General features: G+C 43.9%; 1 protein-coding gene across 3 annotated transcripts in view; it reads right to left on the bottom strand.

Moving 5' to 3' along the window:
- LOC144772896 (arylsulfatase D-like) overlaps nt 1-21699 on the bottom strand; it is a 547027-nt gene that overhangs the window by 69182 nt on the left and 456146 nt on the right. For 2 of the 3 annotated variants that reach the window (XM_078657568.1, XM_078657570.1), the window contains exon 8: nt 20965-21099. The exons of the other annotated variant lie outside the window; for it this stretch is intronic. In XM_078657568.1, coding sequence (XP_078513694.1) covers nt 20965-21099 — 135 coding nt within the window. The remainder of the gene's footprint in view (nt 1-20964; nt 21100-21699) is intronic. 3 annotated transcript variants of the gene reach the window in all.

Raw genomic sequence — 21699 nt, 5'->3', positions numbered from 1 at the left:
TCCGTTACAATGATGCATCACAAAAAAATAGTGCATACAGGTCAAACATGCAATGGGATCGTGTGGGATTGGTGTGCGTGTAAGGGATTGGTATACGTGCAGGGGTGAGGAAACGCAGTTACTTACATGCCTTTCTCCATGTAAGTTTCAAGTCTGAAAGGAATAGGGAAGGTACTGTTAGGTTGTATCACGGAGGTTGGACGAAACTAAACAAAAGCGGAACGTTTTTGTGCGAGTCAAAAAGACCGCGCGTGATTATCATAAAACTGACCTGGTACAAGTATTAGTCCGGTTCGATGTTTGTTATTCTGCTCGCCGTAGCGGTTCAACGTAGCGACGGCTGCCAAAGAGTCAGTCCGCGCTTTCCTTATTTTGAAACATAGCGGTCATGTGGGCTATCACGTGATACTAGCTAGTGAAAAAAGACTACGACGTTATGAAGTTCTAGTCAGGCAGTTGTATTTAAATGTGTACCAATCATGGTTGGTTTTACTGATAAATTGCTATTGTGGTATTTATAGTATATTTTCGAGAAGATAAATAAAAAATAAAAAATGAAAAATTAGAAAAATTTACAATAAAAAATATCGAGTGAGTGATCATAGGAGCCACAAACTTGTGGAGTCCTAGTTCCAAGGTCGACACAATGAGTGATTGTGCTAGGGGGGATGGCTAGAAGTAGTGGTAGAAAGTGGGGAATGTGTGTACATATGTCAGTTATTATGGAACTTACAACAGTATACACAAGCAGCAATCTGCAGAGCAAATATTACAGGTAACACGAAAATTCAATTCGTTCATTGAGGCCCATTGGTTTTTGGGTAAACAATTTATAAATCCAGCAATTCTCTCTTCTGAGTAAAAATTTTGTGTTGTCTCTTCCTTCTATTCTCTGGATAATCTCAAGAATGATGTACTTGATTTGGGAAGCATTATGTTGCTGGGGGAAATCCTCCGGAACAAACTTCCTGACATCACTACATACTCTGGCACCAAACCGTGTTACAATTGTGGCAGCTGTAACAATATTATCAGAGGCAACGAAATATGTCATCCCACACAAGGTTACCCTATCAAATTAAAAGTAAATGGCACTTGTGAATCGTCCAACCTGATATACGGAATCAGATGCCCATGTGGGAAAATGTACGTGGGCAAAACAGAGCGTCGCATCAAGACACGCTTAATTGAACACAAATCTAACATTCGTTTGAAGAACACTAAATCAGCGCTGTCAGCACATTTTGTAGAAGCGCAACATAATGCTTCCCAAATCAAGTACATCATTCTTGAGATTATCCAGAGAATAGAAGGAAGAGACAACACAAAATTTTTACTCAGAAGAGAGAATTGCTGGATTTATAAATTGTTTACCCAAAAACCAATGGGCCTCAATGAACGAATTGAATTTTCGTGTTACCTGTAATATTTGCTCTGCAGATTGCTGCTTGTGTATACTGTTGTAAGTTCCATAATAACTGACATATGTACACACATTCCCCACTTTCTACCACTACTTCTAGCCATCCCCCCTAGCACAATCACTCATTGTGTCGACCTTGGAACTAGGACTCCACAAGTTTGTGGCTCCTATGATCACTCACTCGATATTTTTTATTGTAAATTTTTCTAATTTTTCATTTTTTATTTTTTATTTATCTTCTCGAAAATATACTATAAATACCACGATAGCAATTTATCAGTAAAACCAACCATGATTGGTACACATTTAAATACAACTGCCTGACTAGAACTTCATAACGTCGTAGTCTTTTTTCACTAGCTAGTATCACGTGATAGCCCACATGACCGCTATGTTTCAAAATAAGGAAAGCGCGGACTGACTCTTTGGCAGCCGTCGCTACGTTGAACCGCTACGGCGAGCAGAATAACAAACATCGAACCGGACTAATACTTGTACCAGGTCAGTTTTATGATAATCACGCGCGGTCTTTTTGACTCGCACAAAAACGTTCCGCTTTTGTTTAGTTTCGTCCAACCTCCGTGATACAACCTAACAGTACCTTCCCTATTCCTTTCAGACTTGAAACTTACATGGAGAAAGGCATGTAAGTAACTGCGTTTCCTCACCCCTGCACGTATACCAATCCCTTACACGCACACCAATCCCACACGATCCCATTGCATGTTTGACCTGTATGCACTATTTTTTTGTGATGCATCATTGTAACGGATACGTAATTTGCTTGTGTTTTTGAGATTAGTAAATGTCACCCGATTTTCGTTTTTACAGTGTCTATTTCCCTGATGAAGGGCATGACCTCATAATGCCCGAAATGCATTGGATACGATAAAACTGAATGACATTGCCTGTACTTTAAAAGTGTTAAGAAGTAAAAAGATCATGGAAAAATAAAATACGTCAACAATCAATAATAAAAATCTTTTGCTGATGAACAACAAACCAAGAGAATGGAAATCTTTTCTTTGTAGAAAGATAATGGCAAAGTGTGCCCAACAAGGGATGACCCTAGAGATCCTCTAGGTTCACATTCTAGCATTTACTTACCCGACGCCATTGGACCCCTGGCGCCACCTTGTGGAGCACCTACAAAAATTAACTAATTAACCCTTCAATCCAAAAGGAACTTGTATTACATTCAACCAGCTGTGCATCCATCCATCTCTAAATTGTAGTTGAACTTCTGTTGATGGCAGGAGAGGAGTGATTGGATATGCCACAAACCCCGGGGGCAGTTTTTGCTCGTCATTGGGGCTCCTTGTGCATACAAGGAGAGCAAGGAGAGCGGTTGCATTTTTACTCGCTTGGCTGGCTGGACTCCTGACTCGGAACAGCGCTGTAACCCAGGATTCTACGATGCCTCCACGTACTAAGCCGGCTAAGGAGAAGGAACGAAGGGAAGTGCTCCCGCCTCCCACATCTACAGCTTGCCGCGTTACGGAGACGAAGAAGAAGGGGGATGAAATTGAAGCAGATGGCAGAGTGAAAGCGAAAGCCAGTGCCATACTGCTACCCAGCAGAGACCTCTAGGCCAGCAAAAGATTTCCAGGTCACAGAGGGTAGACTCATGCAGGCTGAGCGGAAACAATCTGTCATTCCCTCAATTTTCAGCTCCTCTACTCATCGCTCAGTTCACGTTGAAGAAAATGCAGGAGCAGGTGAGGGAGGAGGTTACCAGGTCACTGCTGACTGCCTGCCTGTGAGTACCAGGGCAAGTATCATTACTGCTGTTATTGGGCTTGAGGAGGGGGCCATTTCTGATTCTGCCGCAGTGGAAAAAATGTGAGAACATGCAGGGGGCAAACGGGGCCCTAGGAGCTGAAGGGGGATTGTTGGCTAAGGCTCATTTGCCTATAGATAATATTTGCACCTCTACTTCCCGACCCTGCTCGACCATACCGCACCCCTGGTAAACAAATCTGCCACAGTATCGCTTTTGCCATAATACAGACAGCCTTAACTTGAGGACTGGTTCGGCCATCACAGAGGATCTCTGTGAAGATGGGGCTGACTTGGTTGTTCTAACAGTAGCACACCTGATGGTCTTTTTGCTCTAACTACTCAAAAACGCCTTACAAAAAGGAAGAAGACCAGGACTAGCCTTCCCAGTAAAAGCCCCTCACTTACTGACACCAATCATGTAGCCATGGCTGCTCCCTCTGATCTAACATAGGATTACTACGCTACCCAACAGTTCTATGAAGATACAGTAGCCCAAGCTGCACTGGCTCTCGCTTCACCAGAAGCTCTCACTATGGGTCTTATATATTCCATGCTAAAAGAGCTACAGGGTGAAGCTAGAGTGGAGACTCGAAAGGCTGATCTGGCTGCTAAAAAAATTCAGGGGCTAATAAATGCTGCTCAGACATGCCAGAGAGGCTGGCGACTTTGGAAAGTTAGACACTGGCCGTGGAGGAGATTACATGCACGCTACAAACTCAAGTGGAGAGCCAGGACTCACAACTGGTTGATGTGCTCTAGAAGTTGGAGGATTTCGAGATCTGCCAACGGCGGCATAACTTATGGTTTTATGGGATAGGCGAAAACGTTGAGGGCCACGATGCCAGGGTCTTTATCATCAAGTTACTTAAAGGTGCGTTCCACGGTGTGGCTGACTGGAACTGGGAAACCGAGATCCAAAGGGCTTACAGATTCCCACTCACCCTACGGAATAATGGACAGAGAGGCCAGTCAGATAAGCCAAGAGCTATTTTGGGTTTTTGGGGGAGTTTTTTTTATTGCAACAGGCTATTTTTGAGAAAGCTTGACCCGACGCAAGACGCTCATTTGATGGTCATTCCTTTTTCGTGAGGCCTGACTTTTTGCCATGCGACAGTGGGGAGTGGAGAGGAGGTGGCATCTCTGGCTGATGTTTGACTCAATGCAGAATATTGGCTACCAGGTGTTTCTCCTTAACCCAGCCAGACTGAAGGTTATATTCACGTGTAGGACATGTTCCTTTATATCCGAAATAAAGGCACAAGAATTTTTGGACGAAATCTGTGCAGGCTGTGATCATCCGGAAGCCCCCAAAAGGGACTCACAGTGGGTAAAAACTAGTTGGAAAGGGAGAGCTGGTCTTACTATAGCATTATCTGTTCTCACTGACACTGCCCTCTGTTTTTGGACTTCATATAGGGTATATATTGGACAAAATGCCTTTTGGTCTCTTTTTTTATGTTCTCTCTTCTCTCTTTCGCTCCATTTACTTTTTCTTTTCTCCTGTGCTTGATGGGGTTAGTTGGACTTTTTTGCAGGAGCCATCATCAGGGTCCTTGGTGACCCGCTGCTCCAGTTGGGGGTTCAGGGCCAGGGTGGGGGCTGGGCTTTTGGCCGAGAAAGGGTGGTCTGGGTGGGAAGGGGGAAGAAGGGGGGAATGGGGACCCAAACAGACTTTGTTGTAATTGTAGGATTAGCAAGAAAGTGAAATTTAACGCAGGATCTAAATCCCATGTTTTAGTAGTAGATTCTGACCAGATCTATAAACTAAGTTTTCTTTTTTCTTAAATGAGTAAATCCGTATTGCCTCCGTAAACATTTCTGGGCTAAATGATTATCGGAAGCGGCAAAGGATTTCTATTAATTTAAAGATTTTGAAATCTGATATTTTATGTATACAAGAGACCCATATAGAGAGCTCTCATAAACATGTACTTGAATATCAGCTGGTTTGTTCTACTACACAGGGAACATGTACCAAGGGGCTAGCTATTCTGGCTAGAAGGGGGATATACAATTTTCCTCAGTTCCGCTCAGATAACCTTGGTCGCTGGGCCTTTGATGAGTGTAGGTCTGGCTCTAGCTGTTTTACGATCTGCTCTGTATATGGCCCGGTGCTGGATGACCCTGCTGTGTTTCATTGGCTAAATAGCGAACTGGTCTCTTGGCGCCTACCCTTGATAATATGCAGTGATTTTAATATCAATTTGCTTTGCACTGCTACAATACAAGGGTGTCGGAAATATTCATGTAGGAAACCTAAAGTGTTTAAAGCTCTTGGTGACCTACAGTATACTCATGGATTGGCTGACGTCTGGAGAGAAACTATGAAGGCAGACCCTGGCTTCACTTTCTTTTCTGCTCCTCACAAGGTCCATGTGCTATTAGATTACTTTCTACTTTCCAAGGGTCTGATCATATACTCGAGCATCTCTAAATTTCCAAGGGCTATGTCTGACCACAATTCACTTGTGTTGGAAATAAGGATGTCCCTACCTTCGAAAACGGATCACTCTTGGTCATTTGAAAGGACTCTGCTTTCAGATCCACAGTATGTGAGCCGGATTCAGGCATGGATTCCTCAGTTAATGCTTGATAACCTCAGCAGTGCCCCAATCAGCATTGTTTGGGATACTCTTAAGGCCTATCTACAGGCAGAAACAACAAGTTATAGTCTAGAACGCCAAATAAATGAAAAAATATTACCTGAGCAACTATATGCAGTCCTTACCAATGCAGAATTAAAATTAGTTGAGACAATTTCCTCAGAGGATAGCTCTGATGTTGCTCTTTTGGAAGTAGCGATGGTCAGGGCAAGGATCATTGAGATATTCTCAAGGAAGGCGGCAGACAGGTATCTGTTATGGCGAGAAAAGCCTTATGAATTTAATGAAAAGATAAGGTAAAAGTTAGCCTTTAGAACAAGACAGTCCCTTGTCAAGAGCCAGATAATGGATATTAGGGATCCCCTCTCCGGTATTAAATCTGATCAGGCTGGGATCAGAGAGGCCTTTCAACAATTCTATCAACATCTACACTCTAAGGAGATTAATGAGGATTCTACAGTCATGGGTGAATAAGATGTTGTGTCAAGAATTTAAGCTTCACCATAGAGACTTCTTTAACCGCATCGATGCTAGGAGATTTACAGCCCTGTGCTGGGCTTTACAAAAACCCATTATTCATGACGAGCTGGGCTCGTCATGAGCGTGTGAGCAGGCTACTGCATGACGAGCCCAGCTCGTCATGAGCGTCGAAGGGGTTAAATATCTGTAAATCAGGGATTTTTGAGGGAAGAAAGGTGGAGGGTGATGGGTTTCAATAAGGTAGAGATTTTTGATTTGATGTTGGCCAATGAAACTCAGATAGGGGTTCTTCATAGTTTTTTAAATAACACAATGCAGGATGACATGGCCAAACATTCTCAGAACTGGGTGGATAAGATCAATGTCCAACCGAGTGACCTGGTGAGGTCATTGGCAGGTGCCCAGATGTTTCTAATTTCTGCCTGTCTACAGGCCCAACATTTTAAGACCTGCTTCAATTTTTATATTACACCCAGGAAGATAGTCAGCTGGGGAGGCACCTCCGGGACGGGCTGCCCCCAGATACAGGGAGTATGGTGTGGATCTTGTTCATTTGTTGGCACCTTAGATGGTCTCAAATCAGAGACTAATGATTTTCTTGTTAAGAAATTGGGGATAGACATTAATATGTCTCCTAGGTGAAACCTATTAGGGGTCCATGATGAACTAGTTCTATCCAATGTTGAACCTTTCATGTGTAAAGCAATGGCTGTCTATCAGATCTGTCGGACTACTGCCTGGCTCCACCCTTTCCCTCTGTGTTTCATCAATGTTTGCATGTCTAATTTCGATTTATTACCTTGAAAGGGCTGTTCATTCCCGGAAGAACAAGTAGGTCCAATGACTAAAGCCTGGCTTTCTTTTAGCAACTGGGAATCACAAAACACCACTAGGACTGGTGAGCATACTCAGACGTATTGATGTAGGCAGGGTTGTCTGCTGTGAAAGATACCAGTTATCTTTCTTCTTGTCCTTTTCCTTTTTCCTTTTTTCTTTTCTCTTTTATCAAATATTGTATGAATTTGCTAACTCAAGGGCAAATGTCTGTTTGGTGGGGGGTGGGTCATTTTGTGTATTATGCTGGTATAAAATGAAATATAGAATTAAAAATAATAATAATAATAATAATACTAAATTCCAACTAAATAAGTGGTAGAAGTATTTATCTATCTGTTTCCCAACTGAAGTTATCATCTATTAGGAGTAATAAGGTAACCCACTGTTAGTCTATGAGAGAGACAGACCTATTAAAGTTAAAAACAACTTTAGGAGTTTTATTCACTGTCACAACATGCAAAAACGTAAACACACATGTCCTACTTTTTAAATAGCAGGTACTCTGCCATATGAGCCTTTAGGGCCTACCTTAGGGGTGACTTATAGGTGTTTAAAAGCAAGGTTTAGGCATGGCAAAAGCTTTATTTTATGTATTGTGTGAAAGGGCATTGTTCAACTTCAACGGTAACAATGTTGGGATATTGGGTCTCATATTACTTTGTTGAGTCTCATCCTATTTGATCTCCTATAAGGCATTTCCAACTCACGGTCAAAGTTTTCACAGCACAGTTTTGCAGATGTAATTTTTTAGGCATATTTTTTAGGCAGGGCACTTCTCAGTTGTAGTTAAGGGAATACGAGTAGACATTGTGGGTACTCGGCATGCTCTGTTACACAATATTCTTTACACAAGGAAAGGGTTGGGTATTCATTTTCACTACAGCGTTCAATTTGCGTTTCAATTTGCGTTCCAAGTCTGTTCTTTAGTTTTATGAATGAGGGCACGTTATACGTTTGCGACACTGCATGCTGGGAAATAAGCTGCACAGCAGGTTACAGTTCGTGTTGGACAGAAAAGCTTCAATTCAAAGGTAACGTTTGGCCAGATTATCAAAGCGGTAAACTTAAAAACTTTAAAACTTTAAAACTTTTGAGTTTATGAGGATAGATTACTAAGTCCAATATGTGTATTGTTACAGACCCCGAGTAAGGCACCTTATGTCATTGGACGCTAATGGAGGAAATGCGTTTGAGCATTTATCTTGCACACACCGTCTTGTAGTAAGTAGACAGGGTTACCACGTGGATCACTGTTGGACTTGGCCCTTTTTGGCTAAAGTTCCCTAAACTTTTTGCTTTCCTCCTAGACCTTCTTTCTGACATGGTGTTGCCAACGTAGATGCTTTGGACGCTTTGCCACTGCTATTCAGTGTCAAAGTGCAAGTGCTCCCTGTATAAAGTATAATGGTAATTGGTTGTCCATGATTGGTATGTTTGCCTTACTAGTGAAGTCCCTAGTAAAGTGCACTATGTATGCCAGGGCTGGTAATGCAAATGCTACTAGTGGGCCTGCATCACTAATTGTGCCACCCACACTAGTAGCCTTAAAAAGGGAACTCAGGCCTGCCATTGCAGTGCCTGCGCACAGTTTGTTAAACTGCCATGTTGTTCTGACAAGTGCACCCACTTGCCACCCCTTACCCTTCCCTTTCTATGCACATCAGACACCCCTAAGGTAGGTGTAAGGTACCCCCTGGGTAGGGTGCAGTGAAAGGTAGTACATGTACTAGGTGTGTACCATGCCCCGACAGTGAAATAATATCAATTTGGTTTTTCACTGTTGAGCGGCCATCTTGCCCATAGGATAGAATGGGAAGGCTGTGTACTTTGTTTGCCAGCCTATTCTCCCAAAGGCTTAAGATGGAGAGGTGATGTTTAGTGTGCTTGAACTCACAATGCAATAACACATCTTTTTATGAAGGTGGTTTTTACATTGTGTGTTTAGAAGTCACTCTTTCAGAAGTGTCTGGATCTTTGTGCTCTAACATTTCGGAGTGTCTCTGCCTGGTTGTGGATTAACTGTCTGGATTTGAACGCAATAGGATCTGGGGAATGTCTTGACCCAGGGGAGAAGGTGAGACAGCAACAGGCTGACTTGCATCTGGAGTGTAGGGGGAGGAGCAGCCCCTAGAGGTGAGGAGACCTGGGCTGTTGCGATAAAACAATAGTCCCATCTCCTGCTGAGTGATTGAGAATCCAGACCCCCACTAATCAAAGAAAGAAGGTGTCACTGGCAGGGAGGCACCCAGAACTGGTTTGAACAGGGGTCAGTGCCCCCCTGAACACTTCAAAGATATTTAGGGGTATAACTATGAGAGATGAAGCCACTGAACTTTGGAATGATGGCTTGATCAAGAGTGAACAAGACTGAAGCTACTTTTTGGTCAACTGAAGCGATTTCGTGGTCAAGAGGAACCCTTGCCAAGGAATAAACAACTGAAGAGACTCAAGGAAAGGACTGACCCTTGCTGTGCGTTCTGAGGCTGGCCTGCAGTTTGCTATTTTAACCAAGGAAAGGCTGAAGGGACTTTGCTGTGTGCTGTGTCCCCCTGCTTGAAAGGACTTTGCTGTGCTGTGTCCTGAAGTAACTTATCCCCAAGGCCCGAGGTGAGCTGGCTCCCTGTTGCAGAAACTCAGGAACACAAAAGTTTCCAGGAGAGTCTCAGCAACGCTGTGTGTGTGTGCTTTTTGCAGCCTGAGTTCCTCGTAAGAAGTGCCCTGTGATCATGGGCAGCTGGAGTCCAAGCAAGGATCAGCGAAGCTGTGTGCATGTGCTTTGTGCAGCATGAGACCTTCGTGAGGATTGCCTTGTTATCGTGCACCGGAATCCAAGTGAGTCAACGACGCTGTGTGCATGTGCTTTGTGCAGTGTGAGACCTTCGTGAGGATTGCCTTGTTATCGTGCACTCGGAATTCATGTGAGTCTCAGCGATGCTGTGTGCGTGTGCTTCGTGCAGCCTGAGAACGTTGAGGAGTGCCCTGTGATCGTGCACCTGAGGTTAAGGTGAGTCTTAGCAAAGCTATGTGCATGTGCCCTGTGGTAGCCTGTGATCTTCGTAGTGTCAGCGGCCCAGACCGGCAGCCCAGGAGGAGCTGAGTCGCCAGCATGAGCCCGCAGCTGTCAAAGAGGGACCACGAGCCAACCTCGTTGAGGGAGGGCCCGAGTCCCACTGCCGGGAGTTCACGAAGATTGCATCGGAGGCCCAAGTCGTGGGGAGAGGAGAGAAGAGCGAGGTCATGCTCACCAGGTAACGTGTGGACACCTGGGGCGGGGTGAGGACTCGGAGGGAGACACTCTCGGTCTCTCTCCTTCCTGCAGTGTGAGCCTTTGCTCCGGCTCATATCGCGGCCCGTACTTGCCAGAGGTGCGGCAGTACAGGGGCTGGAGTGCGGAACTGTACTCTTTGTTCACATCATACCCGTGTGGGGGCAACTGTTGACAAAGGCTGATGTAGAGTAGGACCAGTGGTGGAGAGACCGCCTGAGGCACCGTGATCGGTGCTGGAGCGTATTAAGCATTGCATTATTTCTGCATAACAAACTACCTGATATGGGTATCCCGCATTGAATTATTTTTACATTGCAAAGTGCCTGATCCTAGCGTTACGTATTGCATTATTTTTACATTGCAACTTGCCTGATTCTAGCATTTTTTTTTTTGTTTTTGTTTTATATAGCGCAAACTTGACCCGAATCGGGTATCAAAGCGCTTTACATAGCACCAGTTGCATTACATGAGAACCAATTTTTTAATTTTTTTATTTGTTAGGCACGGGGAGATTAAGGGCCAGATGTAGGTAGGCAAATACCGGTCGGTAACGGCCAAAATTCGGTAATTTCAGCCGTTACCGACCGGTATTTGGAAAATGAGATGTAGGGCCACCTAAAATACAGATTCGGTAATTTTACAGATTCGGTAAAATTACCGGTTCTGTAAAATTACTGAATCTGTATTATGAGATGTAGGTAGCACTGTAATCAGTGCTACAGGGCTTTAAGAATTCGTTATTTACCACCAACTAGAAGTTGGTGGTAAGTAATGAAAAGCCTTGAAAAAGCATTTTTTTTGCTTTTCAAATGCTGCCATGTTGCAGACATACATGCCCTTAGGGCATGTATGTCTGCAACATGTGCACCCATACACGATTGAGGGGTGCAACAGGGTGTCAAAGTGACACCCTGCCACCCTTCAATGTTTCCCCCAATTACCGAATCGGTATTTACCAATTCTGTAATTGACATTCATTCCTATGGGCCTCCAGGCCCATAGGAATGAATGGCAATTACCGAATTGGTAAATACCGATTCGGTAATTATTGAATCTTACCGATTCGGTAATTTAAAAAGAGAAATTACCTACATCCCATTTACCTACTCTTAAATACCGAATCGGTATGATTCGGTATTTAAGAGTAGGTACATCGAGATTACCTACATCTGGCTCTAAGTGATTTGCCCAGAATCACAGGATGTTCTGCGTCATTGCCGAGACTCGAACCCGGTTCCCCAGATTCGAGGGTGACCGCCCTAGCCATTAGGCCAACTCGTTACCTTGCAAAGTGCCTGATTCTATCATTACGAACTGCATAGCATTGTATTTGGACTTCGGTGGAACGTTTAGAAGTGCTCATTAATATCGTCAGAACTGACAAAGGCTGGCTGGCCTAATAACCGGCCAGGAGGAATATTACAAATACGCATATGATAGATATAGATCGTGTGGTCTTATTGTATATCTTTTATATACATTTATACTAGTTTTTATGAAACTCGTGTGGAGTCTATTTGTGGTATCATCATTGGGTGCTGTGAGCGTGGTTGCAGATACTTTACACATTTGCTTTGAAGATAAGCCTGGTTGCTCATGCCAAGCTACCAAGGGGGTGAGTAGGGGTTATCTCAGAAGGTGACCTTCCTTTCCGTGATGTGGAAACGTGGGTCCCTATTTGGCTCAAGGTACCTACCTCAGCCAACCAGGGATCCCGGGTCTAACAATCACAAACTGTGGTAAATTGAGCCAGTGTACTTACAGAAGGACTCTCCATTTGTTATAGGGTCACCGCATACAGCACTAATTTGCGAACTTTGATTGGAAATTCATTAATTGTTCCGTATGCCCCAGTATGACATAGAATTTTAGAAGCACTGACAACACATGTGGTGGCAGAAAGTAGTGTCTCAAGATCAGGGGTTTAGTATGGTTACACACGGTTGAGGCATGCATTTTTTGGCACGATTCCGTTGTCGGATTCTTGTTTCTTTGGGTTATTTATCACATTTGGATATATTTTGGTTTTAATTGAGCAACACACACATGGAACGTAATTCACGGGACTCCTGATAATGTCAGGTTTGATTTTTACGTTGGGTGCACCGGCATGACTATTACTTATAGCTCCTTTGGAACACGAGTTGGTTATGTTCTCAACCCTATTTTGCAAGCTTTTTTTTCTGGTTGGCTCTAAAATAAGTGTAGAAGGGTACATACCCGAAATGCATTGGAAATGAAACAAGAATTCTACAGAAACTTTTGTCACTACATGAAACAATAATAATGTTGTAACACTGTTTTTGTATGCATTGTTTGTCACGAAAAAAAGCCTCCAACGAAGGTCGATTATTTTGTACTGTGACTGAAAAGCAAGTTAAGAGTAATTTTTATCGTCAATTGAGCATAAATAAATGCTAGATTCAATTATTGAGTTTGATTAAATGTGTTTAAGATTGTTTGAACCGCAAGGGTCTCGAGTTGTGTGCATTGTGTTGGGTGCACAGTTCCTGTGCACATTTCTGTAGATAAAAGCTTTATTTTGCCAGGTCGAAATGGTAGTTTACAACTGTACTACAGGCTGCAATGGCTGGCTGAGGCCTATTGGACAGTGCTACTTTAGTGGGTGGCATAATGAATGGTACAGCCCACTCACAGCATTTAATTTGCAGGCCTTGGAACATGTAATACAATGTACTATGGACTTATAGGTAAATGTAATGTTCCGATTGGGGTATACAAATTTTACCAGGTTTAAGACATAGCACAAACACTTTACCCCTGGTTAGCAGGGGAAATGTGCAAAGTCCTAAAGCCAACAAAAACGAGTTGGGCAAAAAAATAAGGAAAAACAGTCTGGGAAAAACCACCCCATGAATCTCAGGTCTAACACTCATGAATTCATGAATTGTGAAAACAATGGAAATGATCACTTTCCAGCCTAGCAGCTACTACAAGATCCATTATCATGTATCTAGCGCGTGAGATATTCTTATGATGACACAGGTTATAGGAAACCATTTTTCCATTAATAGCTCCCACATTAAATGTGTGTCAAGTGCCAATATTTCAGTCCCCTTCTGTGTCCCTTTCGTGCTCTACAGCTCACATTTCATTTATTCCCCATATTGAGTCTATTAAATACAGATGAACTATATAGGTGCTCATCAAATAGAAATTGAAATCACACATCGTAATGACTTCCTCGTCCATATCCATATAATCTTTTCTATATCAGTTTGAAAGGACACCATTGACAATTAGGTAGACATTCATCAAAAGTACTGAGAACCCCCTTAAACATTTGAGATATTCTTCCATTAAAAAAACACTGGAAGTGTGGATTAATTTGAGGAAGGGCTTCATGTTTGCATTCAGAGTAGTAGATAAATATATGGGAAACCTTCGGAGGCTCTGTCATATGTGTTTGTATTTGTAGCCGAAAACCTAGAAGTCTTTGAATCCACTGATTTCAATGGGTGCTGTACACCAGGGGCCTCATTTATTGGGATTTGACATAGGGCAGTGCAGTAAGTTACCTTGCTGCACTGCCCTACGTCGAAGTGAAAGGGCAGAAATGCACTGTATTTATCTAATACAATGTATTCCTGACATGTCCCCCATTGCTGGTGACGTTTCGGCAGTCTAGAGCCAATGCAGGCACCGTTACACCTTGGTACAAGCGTACCTGTGTTGTCAGCAGGATTGTTTTTTCACAGAGGTGTTTTACTCTTTCTATGTGTGCTGCAAAAATAGAAGAAATAAAGTTATTTCTCATCGTTACACCTCACCTCAGGAAGCATAAGGTTTTGGCACTCGTATATCTGGGGAAGAGTCAAAATCTATGGGTGTTACGTGTGAACACCCAACAGAATGCCAATTTAATGCCTCATGAGCACAGAGTAAGGCAACACAGCAATTTGCACTGCCTTACCTTACTCCATATCTATGAGGCCATTCACAGCCACGCAAAGTGGCTTTGCGTGACCTCATAAATATGCTTGTGTAGTTTGTGCCACCGGAGCGTCACAAAAACAAGAGCCTCATAAATTTGACCCAGGGTGTCTTGTATCCGCAGGACTGGTATTAATCCAGCAACATTCCAGGTTATAAGTAGCTCACCGGGAGGTCTGATATAGTCCGTATTTAGGATATTGAATCAATGCCAGGGACAATGAATTGTTAGGATTTTGGAGCCCAGTTTACTGAATGTTGGTTTGCCGATTATAATCATTGTGGAGTCATGTTTAAAGTCACATGTAGTTGTTGTCAGTCCAATCATTGACCTATGAGCTGTGTCCTGTTGTCCCTGCACCTCCCTTAGACTTGAGGAACAAGTGAATCTCTGTGTCGATTGATGAGGGGATTCATATATCCAGGACCCACTGTTCACCACCTTCAACAACATCTTGGTCAACAAACCCACGCTGATCAACCAGATGGGCCACACCTTCATCAAATTCACCATCCTCACCCTGCACCAACAAACAGCATCCACTGTCAAACCAGCATGTCAAGACTGGAAAAAATCCCAGAGGAAAACTTGATGGCTGAACTCAGGAAACAACAACCTGAGCACAGTAGCAGTCTACCTGACTCAAACTTCAGCAACTGTATCATCACCTGTGGCTCCACCCTAGCTCCACTCAAACTGAACATAGCAACTATGTTGGGTTTGGGTAACTCGATCCAGACCTTAAGCCAATTGGTACATGGAAGAGCTCAACATGACAAAGCGCAACTGCAAACAAATGGAGCGCAGCTGGAGAAGCATCCAGGACAACACAACAGGATTACCTTCAAATCCTCCCTCAGATGTTACCACCAGCAGATCTATGCCACCAAATGTTTCCCCCTCGTGGACCACATTGATGCCAGCACAAACAGTAGCAAGGAGATCTTTGCCATCATAAAAGATGTAATCTCCTCAGCGCCCCAGTGCAATAGCATTACCCCCTCAAAGATCTATGAAATAAGCTCTCCCAGTTCTTCTGCTGTATGATAACCAGCATATACAACTTCGACCCTCAAATGTATCCGGCAGACCTCCTAACACAGCTCTCTATCTCATTCAAAACCACACTGATAGAATAGCCTGCTAACTCTATGGACAAACCTGCTTCAACCATAGAGTCCATCCACTATGGGGTCCTTTAGAGCCCTTACCCCCACCACTTCTTCGCCAAAGGAGTTCAATCCCTCAACTTAGCTCTCACGCCACCCCTGAACACCTGCATCATGAAAGCCATTAACATAGATGCCTGGAAAATGCCACAGTATTCCCCATGCTCACAAAGTCACCCACAGACCCTACAACACTTGCCAACTACAGACCCATCTTCCTGCTACGTACCCAGCTAAAGTCCTAGAGAAGTTGATCAGCAAACACCTAACCAACCATCTAAATGCACACCAAGTCTTTGACACCATACAACCTGACTTCAGACCAAACCAGAGCGCATAAACTTTCCTTATTGCCACAACAGACAACTGTATGATCCTGGACCAGGAAGACTCAGCAGCCTTCATCCTCCTGGTCCCCTCCATGGCCACTGATACAGCATCCAACCTTATGCTCATGCAACTGCTATACAAGACTGGAATCCAAGGAACAGCACTGTGATGGATATGGTCCTTTCTGACTAGAAGAACCCAATCAGTCAGCCTAGTTCCCTGCTACTCTAGTACTCAAAACCCTGCTACTTCATCTGCGGAGTACTGCAAGGATCATCTGTCAACATGACCCTCATTAACACATACATGAACCAGCTCACAAGCATCATCCACACCCATGAGATCAACATCCTATCCTACACCGACGACCGTCAACTAATTCTCTCCCTCTCAGAAAAGCCCCCACACTCCCGGCACAAGTTTGCCAACTTCATGATCTAAATCACTGACTGGATGAAGATCAACTGTCTTAAATGGAACACCAACAAGACAGAAGTCGGATGTTCGAAAAGAATGCATCTCTATGGGACTACACTTGGAGGCCAACTGAATTTTAGCCCACCTCCTATACCACCAGTTATGCCAAGTACCTTGAAATTATCATCAACGGTCACCTCTACTTGCCCACCCAAGGCAACACCTTCACAGCCTGCTTCTGGACCCTCAAAATGCTGATTACATCTTTACATGGTTCTCCATAGGCACTCACAAAACTGTCACCCAGGCCCTTCTCACAAGCAAGCTAGACTATGCATACACCCTTTACACCAGGAATCAGGAAGCAACTCACCAGGGGAATGCAAACCATTCAGAATTCCGCAGCCAGAATTGCACTCAACCTTCCACACCACACACACATCACACCCTACCACAGGGAGCTCACACTGGTTTCCAGTACACAAATGTGCACTGTTCAAACTCCTAACGCACACCTTCACAGCCCTATACAACATGGTCCATCCTCCCTGAACAGGCAAACCTCACTCCACAAAGAGAGAGAGAAGCGCCCAAAGTAAGCTTAAAGTCAGAGAGGATAAAGGGGGTAGAGAAGTTGGTTTGGGTTATGAGAGAGATTGTGAAGAGAGATACAAGGAGTGCCTGGTATGCAAAGGGGAGGGAGAGTTTGAGCATATGCAGAGGCTATGGTCAAAATTGTGGGACATTTTGTTGACATCATGGTGCGCACTGTATTCTGCACCATAGATGGAATGTGTGGAAAGTCCTAGGGAAGGACACATATCCAGGGAGTTGGGGCAAGGAGCTGAATTGGCCAATAACAAGTCAAAGGAGGGTGTCGGTGAGGTGTTGGGAGACATGACAATGTCAGAACTCCGAGGGGCAGGAGGAGAAGGGCTGTAGAAAAGAGGGGTGGACTTCACAGGGCAGAAGGTGGGTGACAAGGATCATCAAGCGAAACTGCCCAACATTGGGATAGCTGACCTGCTTGGAAGGCATCTGTTGTCGGCCACCAAAGAGGAAATAACGGTGAATGAGTATTTGAATGTATTCAAGCTACTCCACAGTGAGACAAATTCCAAAGAGGGATCTAAAGCAGAAGAATGGTAGCTGGTCTTGATTAATATTGATATATGAAAAACGACCTTTAACACAGCATCATACGTGAAAGGGATCCAGAGTGCAGGGTGATCCTGTGGAAGTATATGGATGTAATCAGGAAGGTCATCCTCAGATCTGGGGTTTTGGCCTATCTTTGTTAATGATGAAAAAATTAGATTAGGGAAAAGTGTGCAGACCACCAAACCTTGGGGGGCAATAGATAATGAACTGTGTTTACAATACATGACCTCTGCTAAACCTTTACAAATGGCTGATACAGCAAGTGGGTTGCCCTTGCATTAGGTGCCTTTTCACAGGCATCCCACCCAGGGAAGGGGGAGATGAAGGGAGGTGCAACAAAACAAGGTCTAGTAGGCACCTGCTGGAGCTTTAACAGAGGTTTCTGCCATAGGTTTCCCTGCTGATTCAGGCATAATTGCTCCAAATTTCATTGGGGGGATGGCATTCTGTCCAGCAGTACAAAGGGGGCTATGGGCAGTTCACAGTTGGAAGGGGCAGGTGTGCAAAAGAGGGGCTGTGGGAAAAAAGCAATATGTCAGTTAAATAAAGAGCCATGCTCCCTTGGCTGCTGAAGTACCTGGATGGGGTGGTGGCTAGGCTGTGGGTGGTACTACAAAGGGCCTCCGGATACCCTACAGGGGACCGTGTACAGGCAGATGGACTGAGAATTCAAGATCATGCTGGGAACACCCCTTGTAGGTTAATGAAATATTAGACAAGGAAGTGGCAATTAGATGAACAGCAGAGCCATTTGCAGAATCCCCATTCTTAATTCATCACCTCTCATGGTCTAATGGTGCCTCAGTGAATGACTTTACAGACTCGCCAGAATATATAGTGACTTATACCAGTAATAAATATGGTCATACATTTGGTGAAGCGATGTGGTGGGGGCGCAGATATGAAAAAGGCAGACATCAAATTGGCGTTTTGGCTATTGTCGGTACAACCACAGGATTTCTAGCTCCTGTGGATACAGTTCCATGCAGCAAATTATGTGGATATGGCCATGGCCATGGGGTGCTTGGTGGACTCTATTATGTTTGAGAAGTTCAGCACCTTTATGGATTGGGTGGTATGAAGGATGGCAAGGTCTGTGCGGATACTGCACTATCTTGTTGATTTTTTGATGGTAGGCAGGAAAGGGGTGGCAGGTGAATGCCATCAACAGATATAGACTTGGGAGATGGTTACGGAGACATCTTACTTACCATAGGCCGATGAAAAGACGGAATGACCTACCACTAAAATGACGTATATAATGAGAGGGGTGACATAACTGCACCATAGAGTTTGAATGACAGAGAGAATAAAGCAGGATCTGAGGAGGTGGCTGCAGTTTTTGGATCAATACAATGGTTTCACATTCTTATTTAATGATAACCGACTGACATGGATGGTGGGAATTTTTTCAGGCAAATCTGCAGGCAGCAGCTGTGGGGTGTACTGGGAGGGAAAATGGGGCACCGAAAGGTGGCCCAAAGAGTAGTTAGTGAAACACCATAGCATTGACTTCCTTGAGTTTTATCGAAATTGCTTGCGGACCAATAATTGCACAACAAGAAATTGACATTTATGATCAATAACCAAGTTGTTGTGTATGTGGTGAATAGAATGACAAGCAAGAATGAGTACATGCTGAGACTGTTGAGAGAGCTCGTTCCCATGTGCTTGGAGGGCAAAAAAGATTTGGAGGCAGGCATATTGCAGATTTGGAAAACAAGGTGGCTGATGCACTCACAGTATCATTCTCATTCACAGTAGACAAGATTCTGTGGTTTAGCCCGATGAGCAGGCGGGAGAGGCCTGAAAGCTCTAGAAGATTTGTTAGAGATTAGAATGTAAGAGTGATGCATCAGGCCGATTCAACAAGAAGGATGTACAATATCCCCTTTCCAGCGCTCTCTTTCCCTGGTGGATACCTGCTTGAGGATTGCCCTCAGAGGGTGATCCCCAAACAGGGATCCACCCTACTAGACACCAAGGAAAACTAATAAAGAGGGAGCAGACCACTGAGCATGTGTAAGTGGTACCCAGCCAGGCACAACAGTATTTCTGTCCAAGCTGGGGGTATGAGGTTTACACTCAATCTGCTCCTTCAAGGGGCCAGAAAGAACACTAAACACCAGGAGAAAATGGTAAAAAATGCAAAGAAGGGAGGTGGGTGCTCAACCAAGGCATTGGGCCATTATCTTGCACCAGAAAAGGCCCTACAGTCTTTCAGCCCCTCCAGGGGCATATGGGGGTGGTACACACATCCCACTAGACAGCAGGGAAATATTGTCTGCAAAAGAATGAGTGGGTTGGCTTACCCAGACCTCAGGCCATTACCCCAGATCAGTACAGTCCAACAATCTTTCTGCCCCCTGGGGACCGATTGGGAGTATTCACCCCAATCTGACCCCGCAGGAAACAGGGGAGAGGGCGGGTGAAGGCCTATTAGACACCAGTGATAAAGTGGTAAAAAGAAAATTGGGGTGGTGTTCAACCAAGGCATCAGGCCTATCCCCAACTCCAAAAGCCCAGTCTTTCTGCTACCCTTGTAGGGCATAGAGCCCACTAGACCCTAGTATTTTTATGAGTATGTGGTGGGGGCCAGCCTACATTGAGGAAAACCCTCACTCCTAAATCCTAAGGCCCACTCTGTCCTCTAGGGGTGGAGATTAGGCGTTTGCCCGCACTTTGCCTCTAGAGGGAGCAGAAAACCACTGGATGCCAGGTAATATTAAAAAAAATGAGATGGAGGCCGGCCGGCCTTGCATTACGCCACACTTCCACCTCCAAAGCCACGACAGTCTTTCTGCTTCCACCAGCCATCACACTAAAGTAGATGTGCCTGGCCACAGGTGAAATGGTAACTGGAGTTCTGTGCTCTTGTTACAGTTTATGCGATGCAACAGTGACACTATGGGTGGATTTGGTATTCAGCTTGCTCAGCAGTGAAGGACCAGTAGTACCAGCCCGATGATTATAACTGTTCAGCTGTTGCTACTTAAAATGAAACATTTAGCTTTTTGACATACCAAATAGGAGAGAGGGGTTGGCCTAACGGCTAAGGCGCTCGACCTCGGACCTGGGGATCTGGGTTCGAGTCTCGGTAATCGACGCCAATAACCCCCTGTGATTCTGGGCAAATCACTTAATCTCCCTGTGCCTAAAAAAAAATGAAAGTGTGTCCTAATGTAACGTAACTGGTTCTATGTAAAGCGCTCTGATAACTGATTCGGTTCGGTTCTAGTTCGCGCTATATAAAACTCCCCAAAAAAAAAAAAAAAATTAAAACATACAGCTCTAGAGGCAGAAATGGTAACTTGCAGCTACTGCCATGCCATTTTGTCGACACTCTTCAACGGGGAAGGAAGACAATTCTCCTGTAACAGTGCTCACGATTCTACAAGAACTGCAAAAAAAAGTTAATTGTATATTTTAAAAACATTTTGTGGTGACTTCCTGAGAACTGGAATTGAACATCAGTTAAACATGGTACGCACGCCAGGACAATCATTAATTTATTCAGATATGGACAATCTATTTTTTACCTTTATATATTCCGTTCCATCCTCCCATTTGCACATTGCCATAACGGGCCTCCAGAAAGCCCCCATGGTCAGATGTGAAATGAATCAGCGTGTTGTTCTGCAATTCTCCTTCATGCAACGCATCAAGAATTTCTCCTGAAATTAGGAAACCGAACAGTTGTGTATATAAGGAAGGTAATACTTTATTGATTGAATAATTAAAATCATTTTAATTTCAAGGTCATCAAAATACATGATTTAAAAAAAAATAGTTGTACAAATTGGTTTAACGTTTCTAAAACTAAAAGCCAACAGCTATTAAAAGAATGTGAAAGCCAATGTACAAGTTCCTTAACTGTATCAATTTATGGGCCCAATATTTTATATTGAAATTGCCCAGGCAGTTGCCTCATGTCTGCTGAGCATTAAATCCTGCATTACTGAGTTCCTGATGGAGTTAGTTAAAGTGCGAGAGTACTCAGACGATCTCTACCAGTCTTTAGCATTTAGGTATCAAGGAAGTATTTTCACGTGGCCCTTATTGGATTATTATTATTGTTATCATTAATCAGATTTTTAGAGTGCATGGCTGCCCAACCAAGGGTTTCCCAGCGCAACATCATGGGATATGTACCCAGAGACATTCTGTGGGCTGCTCCTGAGTTAATAATTGAAACAGCCTCTTATGGTGTTGTGGGGATTCTGCTCATACACAGAACTATGCCCAGGAAAAAGGACCTTGGTGTATAGGGGTTG

The sequence above is a fragment of the Lissotriton helveticus genome, chromosome 8 (genome assembly GCF_964261635.1).
Source record: "Lissotriton helveticus chromosome 8, aLisHel1.1, whole genome shotgun sequence".
Taxonomy (NCBI): domain Eukaryota; kingdom Metazoa; phylum Chordata; class Amphibia; order Caudata; family Salamandridae; genus Lissotriton; species Lissotriton helveticus.
The sequence above is the reverse complement of the archived record's forward strand: the minus strand, read 5'-3'. Positions and strand labels throughout refer to the sequence as shown.